The 19,059-nt window shown below is 46.5% G+C and overlaps 1 protein-coding gene across 2 annotated transcripts in view; it reads right to left on the bottom strand.

The window, feature by feature from the left end:
• Positions 1-1,492: 1,492 nt before the first annotated feature.
• LOC138945766 (uncharacterized) overlaps positions 1,493-19,059 on the bottom strand; it is a 28,612-nt gene continuing 11,045 nt past the window's right edge. The window contains exons 1-9 of one of the 2 annotated variants that reach the window (XM_070317279.1): positions 18,411-18,724; positions 13,901-14,084; positions 11,535-11,796; positions 9,384-9,562; positions 7,438-7,662; positions 5,711-5,832; positions 4,439-4,589; positions 2,959-3,210; positions 1,493-2,673 (exon numbers count right to left, since the gene is read on the bottom strand). In XM_070317279.1, coding sequence (XP_070173380.1) covers positions 2,509-2,673; positions 2,959-3,210; positions 4,439-4,589; positions 5,711-5,832; positions 7,438-7,662; positions 9,384-9,562; positions 11,535-11,796; positions 13,901-14,084; positions 18,411-18,604 — 1,734 coding nt within the window. In that variant the 5' untranslated portion in view covers positions 18,605-18,724 and the 3' untranslated portion in view covers positions 1,493-2,508. Of the gene's footprint in view, positions 2,674-2,958; positions 3,211-4,438; positions 4,590-5,710; positions 5,833-7,437; positions 7,663-9,383; positions 9,563-11,534; positions 11,797-13,900; positions 14,085-18,410; positions 18,725-19,059 lie in introns of those variants that run through there. The other variant, XM_070317278.1, reaches the window with a different exon arrangement.

Raw genomic sequence — 19,059 nt, forward strand, 5'->3', positions numbered from 1 at the left:
TCTCGCTCCTCTCCGATCACATATGGTAATGGGAATACTTTCACCTTTAGTTAAAGCCCATATTTCGCTGGTACGATTCCACCAGACACAGCAATGCAACTGCGCAGTGATAAACTAGTTTGTATCAGGGTTTAACCTGGAAGAAAAAGACAATGGGACTTTTGTCCCCCTCAACCAAATTCTGATGGGACATTGCATGGTCGAAGGGAAAAAGCACAAAGCAGGCCAGGCGGTCCGAAAATGCTTTTGTCGAAAGATGCAAAATAGTTTTATAGTTCTATTTGGTGCCATATGATGATATGCGAATGTGCCAGTATATCAGGTTAGTCAGTGTGTGTGTGTGTGTGTGTGTGTGTGTGCGTGCGTGTGTGTGTGTGTCTGTGTGTGTGTGTGTGAGAGAGAGAGAGAGGGAGAGAGAGAGACAGAGAGAGAGAGAGAAGAGAGAGAGAGAGACAGAGAGAGAGAGAGAGAGAGAGAGAGAGAGAGAGAGAGAGAGAGAGAGAGAGAGAGAGAGAGAGAGAGAGAGAGAAGAAGCAAGATGTTCGACACTTTCGCCGCTTTCGACGCCATCTTCTTCTGTTGTTTCAATGCGAACATCACCTGAGGTTGATGGGCGAGGCAGTTGAAAGGATAAAGGCCTATCTTTCCTTGACCAGGAAGTAACTTTACTTTTTTTCTTTGAAGGCATTGCTTTTTTTTGTGGTTCTGTGTTTCGAGCGATATCCCTTATGTTGACAGTTTCCACAGAGGTAAACGCGCAAGCGCAGATCTGTCCCGCACAGATAGTTCGTAGGATTGGTCGAATACTAATGAATTACATTTTAAAAGCCAATCACAGCGCGTTTCACAAACTTGCAAGTTGCTCGGCTTGGCGCGCTTTTTTGCTTAGGTCTTTCCGAACACTGTACTCATGTGAAAAGTGTGCATGGGGTGGCGCAGTGGTATGTAATCTCAGTACGCCCTTTGACGCACTGAAGGGAATTCCAATGGGACATTTTGATATGTTTTGCGCCAATGGCGCAAGGCGCACTATAGTAAATGAAACCCTGATTGTATCATCAAGATGGTACGAACACTATGTATCATCAAGATGGTACGAACACTAAGTATTATCAAGATGGTACGAACACTATGTATCATCAAGATGGTACGAACACTATGTATCATCAAGATGGTACGAACACTGTGTAAGTATTATCAGGATGGTACGAACACTATGTATCATCAAGATGGTACGAACATCATGTATGAACGATGTCTTTATCATAACTGTGAAGAACAGAACGGAGATCACTGTCGAAGTCGGCCAATCTGCAATCATTTTCGTCTCGCGAACACTGATCTCAAATTTAGATCAGTGCTCGCGAAAAACATATGGAAGATAACTCTGTATTCTTGTTTTGATAGATTCGCGCAAAAATGTAGCATGCTGTCAGAGAGAGAAACTGGCGATAGCCGTGGAGCGATGATTAATATCAAAATGAAACAGAGCAAGCCCATATTAATTTTATTCACTAAACGGAGCACAAGAGAAATCGTAAAGCGCGTTAAAGATAATTATGAAAAGGTTGTTCTAAAATCGAAATAAACAACGAAGAAGAAAACTACATGTTTTCTCTTGAGTTCTACATTGCATATAATTGAATTAGATCAAATCAAATAAAATTCAAGGACGAAAACTGTACACGCATATGGAGAGAAAAACTCCCTCAATTAATTTAGTGTGAGCAAAAATCCTTGATTCTATTTTGGTGTAAGCAACAATTCCTGTGATGCAAAAGCTTCACAAACATTATAAAATTAAAACACGATGTCCATAGACATCTCTGTTGAAAACAGTTTTGACAAGTATCCATCATTATCACAACTTGACCTTGTGCGTGAAATAGACTTACGACTATAACACCAAAGAATGTAAGATTACCATAAAAAGACCTTGTGCATTTAGACGGACATAAACCATACCAGCCAAAATAACATCTACTGACGTATCATAATATTCTATACAGTGACTCTTTTCTACTTCGTAAAATGTGTATAAACCTTACAAAAAATAGTCTTCCATTTGGAAAAACACTTGTTTTGGACACCTATATATTGACACACAACCTGACCGCATAAAAGTAATTTCCCAATGACTTTCAAGGAAGAAGAAATATCATTATTTCAACTGACACTAACCCTAACACGGAAGACTCAAAAACGGGGTGAACTGAAAGGTCAGCAACTTCCCCAGAAACTGACGCACCTCTTCCGCAAATACTGAACGCCACGATAACATTCACAGCATGCGCTTTGGTCCAAAAACACGCAAAATACAAATCCGCTGTGAAACTCGTGAAAAAGCTACCAGGAAAATAGGCAAAAACAACAACAAAACGTAAATATGCCGGAAGTACAGACGCTTCGGCCATGATATGACGTCAAACTGGGACCATATCAAGACGTCATTGGCTCCTATAAGATGAAGTCACACGGGGACCATCACATGACGTCACACGGCGGGCATCACATGACGTCAACACTGAAGTTGGCCTTTCCCATGGTGGGGGAGCGCGGTGAGTCCCCGGTAGCCTCGCTGACAGCGTCCTTCATGTTGGGGGAGGGGAGGTTGTCGGACCCTTCAGTGTCCCCGACCTGAGACTCCAGGTCCTCCTCGATGTGATACATCATCTGCACGTCATCACGCGTCATCACATGCGTCATCATCAACCCAAACATAAAGTGTTCTGAACATGGACAATTAGAGAGGCAGTTAGATTAATTCATCTTGAACTGAGGGGTGGCGGGTGGTAAGAGGGAATAGTAGGGGGGAGGGGGGAGGTCATGAGGGTTTTAGGGGCTTGCCACTGGAAGTTTCCAAGATATGACGTCAAAAACATTTCAGAAAAATTCATTTACATTAATCTTTTCCTAAACTGACCCGACTGTGACCTTGAAACTCGAAGTTTGACTGACCTCGTCACAGCTGAGGGGCCTGACGGAGGCCTCTGGGGGCAGGGTGGGGTCCTCCACGTCGTCTCCCTCCTCGTGTATAGGGGGCACGACCAGCACGCGCTGCACGAGGGTGAGACGGGGCGCCATGGGCTCGATGGTGTAGGTGGTCATGGACATCCTGCGCTTGGTGTCCCACGCGATGTACTCGCCGGCCGTCTTCAGGTCGTGCAGCTGGTTGACGAAGCGTTCAATCTCCGCCAGGAACACTCGCACCTGCAACACCGTCACTAGTACTCTTTGTTTTCAGGGACAATGATTATACGTTATTTGTATTTGTGACCAAAATATAACATTTTTCACGGATCGAGACAGTCAGTGTTCCTCCGAGACCGCGCTAGCGGTCGAGGTGAACAATGACTGTCGAGATCTGTGTAAAATGTCATATTTTGGTCAAAATTACAAATAACATTTATGTATCGATCGATTCTGGTTAGAATTCCTTTTAGCTTTTTTGACTGAACGCACAGAAACATGCATTATTTTGTAGTTGCGGCTGGCCGCCTAAATATGAAGTTTTGTCGGCATCTGACGTCACATGGCTCAAAGAAGGGAAATCCAGTGTTCAATTTATACAGATACATAATGTTGTTTTACGCCATCACGGTGAAACCAATTATAATACCACTACTACTACCTCTACTACTACTAATAATAGAACATATAAATAGTGCTTCTCCACAGCTCGAAGCACTTTACAACGGCAGAAGGCGGGGGGGGGGGGGGGGGGGGTGTGTGTGTGTGTGTGTGTGTGTGTGTGTGTGTGTGTGAGAGATAACAAATTATTACAATTCGCAATAAATGACGCCTTACAGGGAATGTTTCCGGCTTTTACCCCGACTTTTGATCAGACACACAGGTGTATGCGTGTGTTAGGTGTTATCAGCCACCTACACTTACAGCAGAATGACCGAGGTCTTTTAAGTGCCATTATGGTGACCTGGGGGTGGGACATGGATACCGTCTCTGAGTTTGCACATCAAGTTGACCCGTGTCCGTTCCGGCCCGATGAGTGCTTTACCACCTGAGCTATTCGCCGAGTTTTAATTTGTGTAAATTTGTCAAAGCCGTATCTTTGGTGTTTATCAATGCATCTTCGTACAATTTTGCACACTGATGTAAATACCGACGATGAGCTTTCGTGTAAAGTTTTAACAAAATATTGTAAAGTTTGTTTTAATCAAAGGCCAGAAAAAAAAGATGTCAAAAGTAATAATAATTGTGCCCCCTCTCCAGAACACACAATTGTTACGCAATACCAACAAAATGAATTTTTTTTCCATAATATCGGGGGCAAAATCTGTATCGCTGTTAGAAAACATAAATTGGTTAAAACACACTGCAAGACCTGCGGTGCACTGCCACCTTTAATTGCAGAGACTGGAATGACCATCTAACAAAGGAGAAGAACTTGAGATTTGCGTCGTATAGCGCCCACACTCACGTTGCGTTCCTCCACACACTTGAAGACTCCAGCAAGACGCTCAATGTCCTGCTGGGTGTAGCCTAGCTTGTCCAGGATGGCCAGGATGCCCCGGATGTAGGTCTTGATCACATGGTCCGCGTTCTTGATGAACTGCTCTCTCTTGTCCGCCCTGTGTATGTACCGCTAGCCATTAGTACACATGTACCGCTAGCCATTAAGTATTCTTTATTTGATGTTTAACGTCGTTTTCAACCACGGAGGTTATATCACGACGGGGAAAGGGGGGAGATGGGATAGAGCCACTTGTCAATTGTTTCTTGTTCACAAAAGCACTAATCAAAAATTTGCTCCAGGGGCTTGCAACGTAGTACAATGTATTACCTTACTGGGAGAATGCAAGTTTCCAGTACAAAGGACTTAACATTTCTTACATACTGCTTGACTAAAATCTTTACAAAAATTGACTATATTCTATACAAGAAACACTTAACAAGGGTAAAAAGAGAAACAGAATCCGTTAGTCGCCTCTTACGACATGCTGGGGAGCATCGGGTAAATTCTTCCCCCTAACCCGCGGGGGGTGCCATTAAGTATACTGGCATAGACAATGTCTGGGTGAACATTACTGCTCTCTCTTGTCCACCCTGTGTGTGTACCGCTAGCCATTAGTACACATTTACCGCTAGCCATTAGTACACATGTACCGCTAGCCATTAGTATACTGGTATAGACAATGTCTGGATGAACTGCTCTCTCTTGTCCACCCTGTGTATGTACCGCTAGCCATTAGTACACATGTACCGCAAGCCATTAGTACACATGTACCGCTAGCCATTAGTACACATGTACCGATAGCCTTTAGTACACATGTACCGCTAGCCATTAGTATGCTGGTATATAGACAATGTCTGGATGAACTGTTCTTTCTTGTCATATTGTGGAAGATGCAAAATGATTTGGCTGTAATGTTGGAAGTCTTCGTTTTTTGGTCTTCAAATTGTATGCTTTATTTTTGTGAAGTATGCTGAACAAGCGTTCACTCGGAACACGCACGCACGCACGCACACGTATGTACGCACGCACGAGCAAGCACAAGCAAACACACACACACACACACACACACACACACACACACACACACACACACACACACACACACACACACACACAAACACACACACACACACACACACACACACACACACACACACACACACACACACACACACACACACACACACACACACACACACACACACACATAAAGTGGAGAAAGGTTTGAATGCTTACTCTTTCTTGCACATCTGTATCTTCTCCACCAGCTCCACCTTGCGGGCCATGTTCTCCTGCTCCTTCCGGCGGTTGTCCTTGCGCATGTTCTTGATCTGCTGTCGGGCGTCATCTATCTCAACCTGGAACACCGTCATATGGCTTGGTGTTAATGACATACGATACTCTGGTTGTTCTTGATCTGCTTTCGGGCTTCATCTATCTCAACCTGGAACACCATCACGGGGCTTGGTGTTAATGACATACGATACCCTGGTTGTTCTTGATCTGCTGTCGGGCGTCATCTATCTCAACCTGGAACACCATCATATGGCTTGGTGTTAATTCTTCTTCTTCTTCTGCGTTTATGGGCTGCAACTCCCACGTACACTTGTGTTGTGTCTTTTGGTGGGGTTTTGTTTTCTTTGCACGAGAGGGTTTTTACTCGTATGACCGTTTTAACCACGCCATTTGGCATTTAGGCAGCCATACGACGATTTAGGGGGCTGCATGCTTGGTATTTTCATGTTTGTTTCTATAACCCACCGAAGTCTGCCATGGATTACAAGATTTTTTCGTGGGCACTTGGTCTTCTGTTTGCGTGTACACACGAAGGGGGATAAGGCACTAGTGAGTTTTCACATAAGTTGACCTGGGAGATTGGGAAAATCACAACCCTTATGTCTGTCCCCAATTGAGCCCGAAGTTGACTTCACGAAGACTCGGCAAATTCGGTTTACCGAAAATCTAGCGTCCAAGATCGTGCAGCAAGCTTCGTCAAGTAGACTTCGCCCTATTGATATCATGGCTTTAGTTGGACCTAAATGAAAAGCGTTCAAAACACAGCTAGTTTTGCCGTGACTGGCGGCAGGATGTTCTCTATCGCTCGTACCCTCCAACCAAAAGCTACACCCCTTCGCTAAAATCGGTACTTAATTGAGCCCGAAATCGAGGTGTTTTTTTTTTTACCGAATACTCAGTGCTAAAGCTTCGTGCGGTCAGCTTTGCGAAGTATACTTCGCGTAATCGACTTGGCCCGGTTAAGGACAGGCTTTACCAGACGTAGCGCTTATCAAGGCGGCTGTCGACCAACGCCGTACGGAGATTACATCGACTATCGCCGGTTGCCCTTGACCGTACCCACAACATACACGCGATACACGGCATTGCTGGTGTGACGTTTTCATCTTTCGCCGTGTTGATATTTCGCTTCTCGGCCTCGTTGATCTAGTATAAACTCTACACTGAACAAAAAAACACCCTTCGATAGTACTGATGAGCGACCTTGTGTACCTTACATTCATGGGGCCAAATTTGTCCAACCAATTTGTTTTATTTGACTCAGAAATTTGATTCATCCTAAAATGTTTTCCTTCTTACTCAAGGGACGTAACCACTCAGTACACGTTTTCGAAGAATTCGATTTTGGGGGTGAAATCTATTAAATTTTACCACCAATTTTCTTCACATGCAAGAAACTGACATGCTTTTCGTCCATAAATAATTTCACTTCTTAATTTTACCAGGAAACAACATTTTAGTCTTGAGTCGATGTCGAGGGGGAAATATGTACACTGGCGAAAGATGAAATCGTGACACCGGACGCTGTGCATCGAAAGGCATTGAACGAAAGATAGAACCGCTCCGTCTTCCCTATAACGTGTTTCACCGCACAGCGCGTCACCGTTTGGGCTTTCAAGAGGGACTAGTCGCCTCGTGGACGAGGCCCTTTGGCGTGCAATACAGACCTGCATGGTGTGGCACTGGTCGCGAGTCTCGGAGATGTTCTTGAAGAGCATGTAGTTCTCCTCCTCCAGCTCGATGAAGGTCTTGATGATGATGTGCAAGTCCTCCTCCGCCAGGTCCATGCGGATTTTGCCCATCAGGTTGCCGTACATGATCGAGTCCTTCTCCGTCACCGACAGCTGGCTGCGGCTCTTTATGCGTCGCTCTCGGCCCTCGTCAGGTCGGAACTGAGAGGAAAAGAGGGAAACACAGCGGGTAATGACACAGGTCGGAACTGAGAAGGAAACACAGCAGGTGATGATAAAGGTCGGACCTAAGAGGGAAACATAGCGGGTGATGATACAGGTCGGAACTGAGAGGGAAAAAGGGAAACACAGCGGGTGATGATACAGGTCAGAACTGAGAGGAAAACATAGCGGGTGATGATACAAGTCGGAACTGAGAGGGAAACATTGTGAACAGTCGGAACTGAGAGGGAGAGAGGGAAACAGCGTGAGATTACACAGGTCGGAAATGAGAGGGAGAGAGGGAAACACAGCGGGTGATGACACAGGTCGGAACTGAGAGGGAGAGAGAGAAACACAGCGGGTGATGACACAGGTCGGAACTGAGAGGGAGAGAGAGAAACACAGCGGGTGATGACACAGGTCGGAACTGAGAGTGAGAGAGGGAAACACAGCGGGTGATGACACAGGTCGGAACTGAGAGGGAGAGAGGGAAACACAGCGGGTGATGACACAGGTCGGAACTGAGAGGGAGAGAGGGAAACACAGCGGGTGATGACACAGGTCGGAACTGAGAGGGAAACACAGCGGGTGATGACACAGGTCGGAACTGAGAGTGAGAGAGGGAAACACAGCGGGTGATGACACAGGTCGGAAGTGAGAGGGAGAGAGGGAAACACAGCGGTAGATGGGCGGGGATATAGCTCAGTTGGTAGCGCGCTGGATTTGTATTCAGTTGGCCGCTGTCAGCGCGAGTTCGATCCCAGGTTTGGCGGAAATTTATTTCACAGAGGCAACTTTGTGTGCAGACTCTCTTCGGTGTCCGAACCACCCCCCGTGTATACTACATTGGGTGTGCACGTTAAAGATCCCACGATTGACAAAAGGGTCTTTCCTGGCAAAATTGCTTAGGCACAGTTAATAATTGTCTACCATACCCGTGTGACTTGGAATAAGGCCGTGAAAGGTAAATATGCGCCGACATGGCTGCAATCTACTGGCCGTATAAAATTTCATCTCACACGGCATCACTGCAGAGCGCCTAGAACTGTACCCACGGAATATGCGCGATATAAGCCTCATTGATTAATTGATTGATTGAGATGACACAGGTCGGAACTGAGAGGGAAACACAGCGGGTGATAACACAGGTCGGAACTGAGAGGGAGAGAGGGAAACACAGCGGGTGATGACACAGGTCGGAACTGAGAGTGAGAGAGGGAAACACAGCGGGTGATGACACAGGTCGGAACTGAGAGGGAAACACAGCGGGTGATGACACAGGTCGGAACTGAGAGGGAGAGAGGGAAACACAGCGGGTGATGACACAGGTCGGAACTGAGAGTGAGAGAGGGAAACACAGCGGGTGATGACACAGGTCGGAAGTGAGAGGGAGAGAGGGAAACACAGTGGGTGATGACACAGGTCGGAACTGAGAGGGAGAGAGGGAAACGTCAGAGGGAGAGAGGGAAACACAGCGGGTGATGACACAGGTCGGAAGTGAGAGGGAGAGAGGGAAACACAGCGGGTGATGACACAGGTCGGAACTGAGAGTGAGAGAGGGAAACACAGCGGGTGATGACACAGGTCGGAACTGAGAGGGAGAGGGGGAAACACAGCGGGTGATGACACAGGTCGGAACTGAGAGGGAGAGAGGGAAACACAGCGGGAGGAGTGTTAGGTTTGGGATTGTGTAAAGGGGGGGGGGGGGGGTTGGGGTGTACCTTGTTCTTGGTGGTCATAAATCGCTCCATGCGCTTGAGGACGTCGATCTTGAACTGGAGGAGCTGCATGTCAGACTGGAAGAACGCGGTGCTCTTGTCCAGGTGGTCCAACATCTTGGTCATGTTGCGCTTGTTGATGTCGCGCTGCTCGTACGTCGTCTTCGCCACCTCGATGTGACCTGGATACACATACACACACTGCGGCCTTCACGTGCTGTCAAAGCATTACAGTGTTCTAGATGATCGAACGTGTAGCAAAGACCTGTACGTTTACGTGTAGAAATTGCGTCGCCCGTGACTCACTTTTTCTCTCCAATGTTCCAAATGCATGCGTTGTTTTGCTCCCACCAAGACTGCTGATCTTGGCAAACGCGTGACGTAACAAGAAGAGCAAACGCTCGATCGAGTCACTTTCGCAGTTCTGAATATTATATGAGGCATCAGATGGACAGGAAGAAATTGCTATTCACAACACAATGAGTCACGTTCACATAAAATTTGAGCCCGGTCACTTTTATAGTTTCCGAGAAAAGCCCAACGTTAAGTTGTGTGTTGCCGAACAGAAAAGGCTAGTTATCTCCCTTGTTTTTCTGATAACGTTCGTAAAAGGCTACAGATGTAAATACTTCGATGTAAAGAATAATCCTACAAAGTTTCAATCACATCCGATGAACTTTGTCAAAGATATAAAATGTCTAATTTTTCCTTTGACGCTGACCTGTGACCTTGAAAAAGGTCAAAGGTCAACGAAACCATCGTTAAAGTGTAGAGGTCATTGGAGGTCACGACTAAACAAAATATGAGCCCGATCGCTTTGATAGTTTCCGAGAAAAGTCCAACGTTAAGGTGGTGTCTACGGACGGCCGGCCGGACGGCCGGCCGGACAGACTAACACTGACCGATTACATAGAGTCACCTTTTCTCAAGTGACTCAAAAACTAGATTTGATGACGTTACCCGTACACGTGCTGAAAAGCTCCACATCTTGTTATCGGGGATTACACGGGGGCTTCGGCCTTGGTCAATAAATATGTAAGAAAAGACGATATGCTCCCCCTCGGACCGACAAAAAAGCTGGTCTGTCAACAACCCATCAAACATCTTATAATATGGTCCTCTCGGACCAACAAAAAAGCTGGCCTGTCAACAAGCCACCAAACATCTTATAATATGGTCCCCTCGGACCAACAAAAAAGCTGGCCTGTCAACAACCCATCAAACATCTTATAATATGGTCCCCTCGGACCAACAAAAAAGTTGGCCTGTCAACAAGCCACCAAACATCTTCTATTGTCGGCCTCTGACGTCACATGGCTCAAAGAAGGGAAATCCAGTGTTCAATCGATACATAGGGTCTTAAAAAGGACTGAAGGTTGAGTTCCTCTGTTCTGTCCTTCAACACTCACAAGAGAGCTGCTTGGAGAGCTCTTCAACACTCACCAGATAGCTGCTTGGAGAGCTCTTCAACACTCGCCAGAGAGCTGCTTGGAGAGCTCTTCAACACTCGCCAGAGAGTTGCTTGGAAAGCTCTTCAACACTCCCAAGAGAGCTGCTTGGAGAGCTCTTCAACACTCGCCAGACAGCTGCTTGGAGAGCTCGTCAACACTCACCAGATAGCTGCTTGGAGAGCTCTTCAACTCTCACCAGATAGCTGCTTGGAGAGCTCTTCAACACTCGCCAGATAGCTGCTTGGAGAACTCTTCAACACTCACCAGATAGCTGCTTGGAGTGCTCTTCAACACTCGCCAGACCGCTGCTTGGAGAGCTCTTCAACACTCACCAGATAGCTGCTTGGAGAGCTCTTCAACACTCGCCAGATAGCTGCTTGGAGAGCTCTTCAACACTCACCAGATAGCTGCTTGGAGAGCTCTTAAACACTCGCCAGATAGCTGCTTGGAGAGCTCTTCAACACTCACCAGATAGCTGCTTGGAGAGCTCTTCAACACTCGCCAGATAGCTGCTTGGAGAGCTCTTCAACACTCACCAGATAGTTGCTTGGAGAGCTCAACACTCGCCAGATAGCTGCTTGGAGAGCTCATCAACACTCACCAGATAGCTGCTTGGAGAGCTCTTCAACACTCACCAGATAGCTGCTTGGAGTGCTCTTCAACACTCACCAGATAGCTGCTCGGAGAGCTCTTCAACACTCACCAGAGAGCTGCTTGGAGAGCTGCTCGAGCTGGGCCTCCAGCTCCTCGAAGAGCTTGCGACTCTTGTTGCGCTCGCTCTCCAGGTGCTCGATCATGTCCATCAGCTGTCGGTTCTCGGCTAGCTGCATCCCGTACTTCTGCTCCACCACCTCCACCCTCTTCTGCACCTTGTCCGTGCCGATTACGTGCACGTTGTCCATCGCGCGAGTCAGGGCTTTCAGTTTCAGGCGTTGTTCAATCATCTCCACCTCCGTCTCCCTGATCTGGGGGCAACACACACAGCAGTCTGTTACTGATTGACATAGTTTAGTCTCCCTGATCTGGGGGCAACACACACAGCAGTCTGTTACTGATTGACATGGTTTAGTCTCCCTGATCTGGGGACAACACACACACACACAGCAGTCTGTGACTGACTGACATAGTTTAGTCTCCCTGATCTGGGGGCAACACACACAGCAGTCTGTTACTGACTGACATAGTTTAGTCTCCCTGATCTGGGGGCAACACACACAGCAGTCTGTTACTGACTGACATAGTTTAGTCTCCCTGATCTGGGGGCAACACACACAGCAGTCTGTTACTGACTGACATAGTTTAGTCTCCCTGATCTGGGGGCAACACACACAGCAGTCTTACTGATTGACATAGTTTAGTCCCCCTGATCTGGGGGCAACACACACAGCAGTCTGTTATTGACTGACATAGTTTAGTCTCCTTGATCTGGGGGCAACACACACAGCAGTCTGTTACTGATTGACATAGTTTAGTCACCTTGATCTGTGGGCAACACACACACACAGTAGTCTGTTACAGATTTACATGGTTTAGTATCTTGATCTGTCACAGTTAAAGGGATTCTTCGTTGGAGTGCGAGACATTAGAACTCTCATGTACCGATGAGGTTTAACCAGACTTCCGTCATGTCTGAAGGTTATTAAACCCCTGAAAGCGTGGTGTTATGGCTCTCAACTTCTATAACGGTCAGACTTTGGAGAGTGGTGCCCAACATGGCTCTCAACTTCTATAACGGTCAGACTTTGGAGAGTGGTGCCCAACATGGCTCTCAACTTCTATAACGGTCAGACTTTGGAGAGTGGTGCCCAACATGGCTCTCAACTTCTATAACGGTCAGACTTTGGAGAGTGGTGCCCAACATGGCTCTCAACTTCTATAACGGTCAGACTTTGGAGAGTGGTGCCCAACATGGCTCTCAACTTCTATAACGGTCAGACTTTGGAGAGTGGTGCCCAACATGGCTCTCAACTTCTATAACGGTCAGACTTTGGAGAGTGGTGCCCAACATGGCTCTCAACTTCTATAACGGTCAGACTTTGGAGAGTGGTGCCCAACATGGCTCTCAACTTCTATAACGGTCAGACTTTGGAGAGTGGTGCCCATCTCCTCTCCCTCGCAGTCTGCAATGTTTGTGACCCCGAATAGCTTCAGATACCCATTTCATGCTCGATGGAACGGAGAGCGCTCACAAAAATCGGTTTTTTTATAGGCCCCGTGTGAGGTTCGAGCCTTGTCCACAAGGGTCAGAGACAAGAGTTTTGACCACTATGCCACTCCACTATGATCTGTGGGTAGACTAGAAGAACGCGTTGTTATTTTTATTTCGTTTGTTTGTTTTTTGAGGTGGTTAAACAACATTCGCCTAGACTGAAGATCGTCAACCCCCAAAAGCGTTGTTTGTTAGGTCCCACAAAACTTCAACGTTAGTTTTTGGCTCACGTAAGTGTAGCCTATGCGATCGTAACGTTGTCTGTCTGTGCGTGCGTATGTGCGTGCGTGTGTATGTCTGTGGTAGAAACTTTAACATTTCGTCATTTGAAGACGTCACATTATGACGTAAGAGGGTTAGACGTCACGCGAAGGAATTACTGAAAGTCTCGGTCATTGTTATTTTGAGCGGGCCGAGACTAGTTGGCAGTCGTGTCCCTGTAAGTAGGCTACATGCAGACAGACAGATCTAGATCTAATGTCTCGCTTTCTTGCACAGTGTCACCTATGCTTACTGTGTGTGTGTGTGTGTATGTGTGTATGTGTGGCGGAGTGATTGAGTTTGTGTTACTGTTTGTCGATTTCTTACGTGAGCCTTGAAGGCTTCGCCTCTTGTTTTTCTTGTCGATGGCCGGACGGCTTAATAACACTGCTAATTACCAAGACTTTCCTAATAGCCCAGGATAGTCAAAAACACGACGACGACGACGACGATGATGATGATGATGATGATGATGATGATGATGATGATGATGTTGATGATGATGATGATGATGATGATGATGATGACGAACAATTAATACATCAGCGGTGACGACGTCGAAACACGACTCAGCAAGAAACGGGAGTGTTCATCCTCACCTTGAGGTTGACCATCTCGACGGCGCCCTGGACTTTCCTGCTTTCGTCCAGGCAGGCGTCCAGTCGCTCGATGCTGTCAATTATCGTCGCGTGGTTGATCGCGTCCTGCCGCTGGAAGTAGGTGGAGCTCGCCACGTGAGCGTCACACGTGTTATTGATGTTCTCTGCGTTGAGCGTGTTGAACCTGCACACAGACGGACGCCGTGGCGTAGTGGTAAGATATCGGCCTCCTAATCGGAAGGTCGCGAGTTCAAATCCCGGACGTTGCCGCTTGGTGGGTTAAGGGTGGAGATTTTCCGATCTCCCGGGTCAACGTATGTGCAGACCTGCTAGTGCCTTAGCCCCCTTCGTGTGTACACGCAAACACAAGACCGCACGGAAAAGATCCTGTAATCCATGTCAGAGTTCGGTGGGTTATAGAAACACGAAAATGCCCAGCATGCTTCCCCCGAAATCGGCGTATGCTGCCTGAATGTCGGGGTAAAAACGATCATACACGTAAATCCCCACTCGTGCTAAAAACATGAGTGAACGTGGGAATTTCAGCACATGAACGAAGAAGAAGAAGAAGGTGCACAGAGTTATGTACCGTCACAACTCATTAACAAGTTGGAATGACCACAGGTATGTCATCTACAAGTTAATCTTCCGTTTCATTGGCTTTGTTTGGCCCGTTTTTAACCTTGTCAATTGAGTATACGTCATTCCAGAGACGTTCCCCTATCCCACGCGTGGTCGGACTTTTCCATGATGAACCTACCCACAGTGGGTCAGTCAGTTTGGATTGACAGTGGTCAAGAACCTACCCACTGTGGGTCAGTCTGTTTGGATTGACAGTGGTCAAGAACCTAGCCACAGTGGGTCCGTCAGTTTGGATTTACAGTGGTCAAGAACCTACCCACAGTGGGTCAGTCAGTTTGGATTGACAGTGGTCAAGAACCTACCCACAGTGGGTCAGTCAGTTTGGATTGACAGTGGTCAAGAACCTAGCCACAGTGGGTCCGTCAGTTTGGATTGACAGTGGTCAAGAACCTACCCACTGTGGGTCAGTCAGTTTGGATTGACAGTGGTCAAGAACCTACCCACTGTGGGTCAGTCTGTTTGGATTGACAGTGGTCAAGAACCTAGCCACAGTGGGTCCGTCAGTTTGGATTGACAGTGGTGAAGAACCTACCCACTGTGGGTCAGTCTGTTTGGATTGACAGTGGTCAAGAACCTAGCCACAGTGGGTCCGTCAGTTTGGTTTGACAGTGGTTCTCCGGGTTGAACGTGTTTGACCTGCCTACAGCCAGTCATGTACAGCATATCAGTTGGGGATTGCATGGACTTTCCTAAGTCCTACATCTAGTCAATGTTCTCCGGGTTGAACGTGTTTGACCTGCCTACAGCCAGTCATGTACAGCCCATCAGTTGGGGATTGCATGGACTTTCCTAAGTCCTACATCTAGTCAATGTTCTCCGGGTTGAACGTGTTTGACCTGCCTACAGCCAGTCATGTACAGCCCATCAGTTGGGGATTGCATGGACTTTCCTAAGTCCTACATCTAGTCAATGTTCTCCGGGTTGAACGTGTTTGACCTGCCTACAGCCAGTCATGTACAGCCCATCAGTTGGGGATTGCATGGACTTTCCTAAGTCCTACATCTAGTCAATGTTCTCCGGGTTGAACGTGTTTGACCTGCCTACAGCCAGTCATGTACAGCCCATCAGTTGGGGATTGCATGGACTTTCCTAAGTCCTACATCTAGTCAATGTTCTCCGGGTTGAACGTGTTTGACCTGCCTACAGCCAGTCATGTACAGCCCATCAGTTGGGGATTGCATGGACTTTCCTAAGTCCTACATCTAGTCAATGTTCTCCGGGTTGAACGTGTTTGACCTGCCTACAGCCAGTCATGTACAGCCCATCAGTTGGGGATTGCATGGACTTTCCTAAGTCCTACATCTAGTCAATGTTCTCCGGGTTGAACGTGTTTGACCTGCCTACAGCCAGTCATGTACAGCCCATCAGTTGGGGATTGCATGGACTTTCCTAAGTCCTACATCTAGTCAATGTTCTCCGGGTTGAACGTGTTTGACCTGCCTACAGCCAGTCATGTACAGCCCATCAGTTGGGGATTGCATGGACTTTCCTAAGTCCTACATCTAGTCAATGTTCTCCGGGTTGAACGTGTTTGACCTGCCTACAGCCAGTCATGTACAGCCCATCAGTTGGGGATTGCATGGACTTTCCTAAGTCCTACATCTAGTCAATGTTCTCCGGGTTGAACGTGTTTGACCTGCCTACAGCCAGTCATGTACAGCCCATCAGTTGGGGATTGCATGGACTTTCCTAAGTCCTACATCTAGTCAATGTTCTCCGGGTTGAACGTGTTTGACCTGCCTACAGCCAGTCATGTACAGCCCATCAGTTGGGGATTGCATGGACTTTCCTAAGTCCTACATCTAGTCAATGTTCTCCGGGTTGAACGTGTTTGACCTGCCTACAGCCAGTCATGTACAGCCCATCAGTTGGGGATTGCATGGACTTTCCTAAGTCCTACATCTAGTCAATGTTCTCCGGGTTGAGCGTGTTTGACCTGCCTACAGCCAGTCATGTACAGCCCATCAGTTGGGGATTGCATGGACTTTCCTAAGTCCTACATCTAGTCAATGTTCTCCGGGTTGAACGTGTTTGACCTGCCTACAGCCAGTCATGTACAGCCCATCAGTTGGGGATTGCATGGACTTTCCTAAGTCCTACATCTAGTCAATGTTCTCCGGGTTGAACGTGTTTGACCTGCCTACAGCCAGTCATGTACAGCCCATCAGTGGGGGATTGCATGGACTTTCCTAAGTCCTACATCTAGTCAATGTTCTCCGGGTCGAGCGTGTCCACAGTCTGCAGTCAGTTAGCTGAGGTAGCCGATGGATTATGAACCAACAATTGTTTGTGGTGATATAACCCTCAAGGTTACCAAGGATCTGTCCTCTGACAGGAGCAACAACACGATGTTAACACTGTTAATCCTATTTTGCAACAAGCTTGGGGATCGTCATGCTCGTGGATAGAGGTATGCATGCGCTCACACATTCCAGCATCACACACACACACACACACACACACACACCACACACACACACACACCACACACACACACACACACACGTGCAAACACATACACACACAGTGACACACACACACACATGCGTGCACGCACACACACACACACACACAAACATGCACGCACATACAAACACACACGCACACCTGGGTTTAAGTGAATATGCGTATACAAAAAGGAACACAGACAAACTCCCCGCAAGGGGATCGTGACCCGTATGCTCGTAGATAGAGGCATTTATGCACTCACACATTCGAAAATCACCCCCACACACACACACACACACACATCTACACACACATATACACATTCGTGTGCACGCACACACACACACCTGGGTTTAAGTGAATATGCGTATACAAAAGAAAACAGACAAATCTCCTGCCCCCCCCCCCCCGACCCCGAAAAAGGTCCATGACAGAGGAAATAATAGATAACCATACCTTGCTGTGTCTATCAACTCTTCCTGTTAGTGGAAAGAATAAATAACCATACCTTGCTGTGTCTATCAACTCTTCCTGCTAGTGGAAAAAAATAAATAACCATACCTTGCTGTGTCTATCAACTCTACCTGCTAGTGGAAAGAATAGATAACCATACCTTGCTCTGTCTATCAATAACTCTTCCTGCTAGTGGAAAGTATAGAATTAGATAACCATAACTTGTTCTGTCTTTCAACTCTTCCTGCTAGTGGAAAGAATAGATAACCATACCTTGCTCTGTCTATCAATAACTCTTCCTGCTAGTGGAAAGTATAGAATTAGATAACCATAACTTGTTCTGTCTTTCAACTCTTCCTGCTAGTGGAAAGAATATATAACCATACCTTGCTCTGTCTATCAATAACTCTTCCTGCTAGTGGAAAGTATAGAATTAGATAACCATAACTTGTTCTGTCTTTCAACTCTTCCTGCTAGTGGAAAGAATAGATAACCATACCTTGCTGTGTCAATCAACTCTTCCTGCTAGTGGAAAGAATAGATAACCATACCTTGCTGTGTCAATCAACTCTTCCTGCTAGTGGAAAGAATAGATAACCATACCTTGCTGTGTCAATCAACTCTTCCTGCTAGTGGAAAGAATAGATAACCATACCTTGCTGTGTCAATCAACTCTTCCTGCTAGTGGAAAGAATAGATAACCATACCTTGCTGTGTCAATCAACTCTTCCTGCTAGTGGAAAGAATAGATAACCATACCTTGCTGTGTCAATCAACTCTTCCTGCTAGTGGAAAGAATAGATAACCATACCTTGCTGTGTCAATCAACTCTTCCTGCTAGTGGAAAGAATAGATAACCATACCTTGCTGTGTCAATCAACTCTTCCTGCTAATGGAAAGAATAGATAACCATACCTTGCTGTGTCAATCAACTCTTCCTGCTAGTGGAAAGAATAGATTACCATACCTTGCTCTGTCTTGCAACTCTTCCTGCTTCCGTCGTCTTGAGACGCTTTTCTGCGCTAGTTTCATTGTCTTGATTTTTCGCGCCATTTGCCGTTTCTCTAGTTCACGTAGTCTTTCTCTTTCTTCTTCCTCTCTTTTCCTTTCTGCTTGATTTTTCATCATGATAAGCAGTCCTAGAGTCCTAAACCCAGGCATAGTGATAATGTTCTGTTTCTTCTCACTTCACTCAAAAGTCACTTTACCTCAGTAAAAACTCCAAAATCAATTGCATCGCAGTAAAAATGCCGAAATCCACTTCTTGTCACAATGACAATGTCAGTAAAAATGCCAAAATCCACTTCACCTCAGCAAAAATGCCAAAATCCACTTCACCTTAGTAACAATTCCAAAATCCACTTAACCTCAAGGCAATTGCCAAAATTTACTTCACTCCATACACAATCATTTCCACTTTCGCGGGTCGAAATAGTAGAGGAAACGCGTATCAAAACATGTGCTGCGAAATGGTACACACTTTCGTGCAGAAAAACACCATTGTCAACTTCCAGATGAAAAATCATTTGTGTACACTTTGTTTCAGTCGTCGTGGAAATAATTTTAAACCATGATTTCGAGTCTGCCAGTGCAGCGTCAATTCAGTCAATAAATAA

The sequence above is a fragment of the Littorina saxatilis genome, linkage group LG13 (assembly GCF_037325665.1).
Source record: "Littorina saxatilis isolate snail1 linkage group LG13, US_GU_Lsax_2.0, whole genome shotgun sequence".
NCBI classification, from domain to species: Eukaryota; Metazoa; Mollusca; class Gastropoda; order Littorinimorpha; family Littorinidae; genus Littorina; species Littorina saxatilis.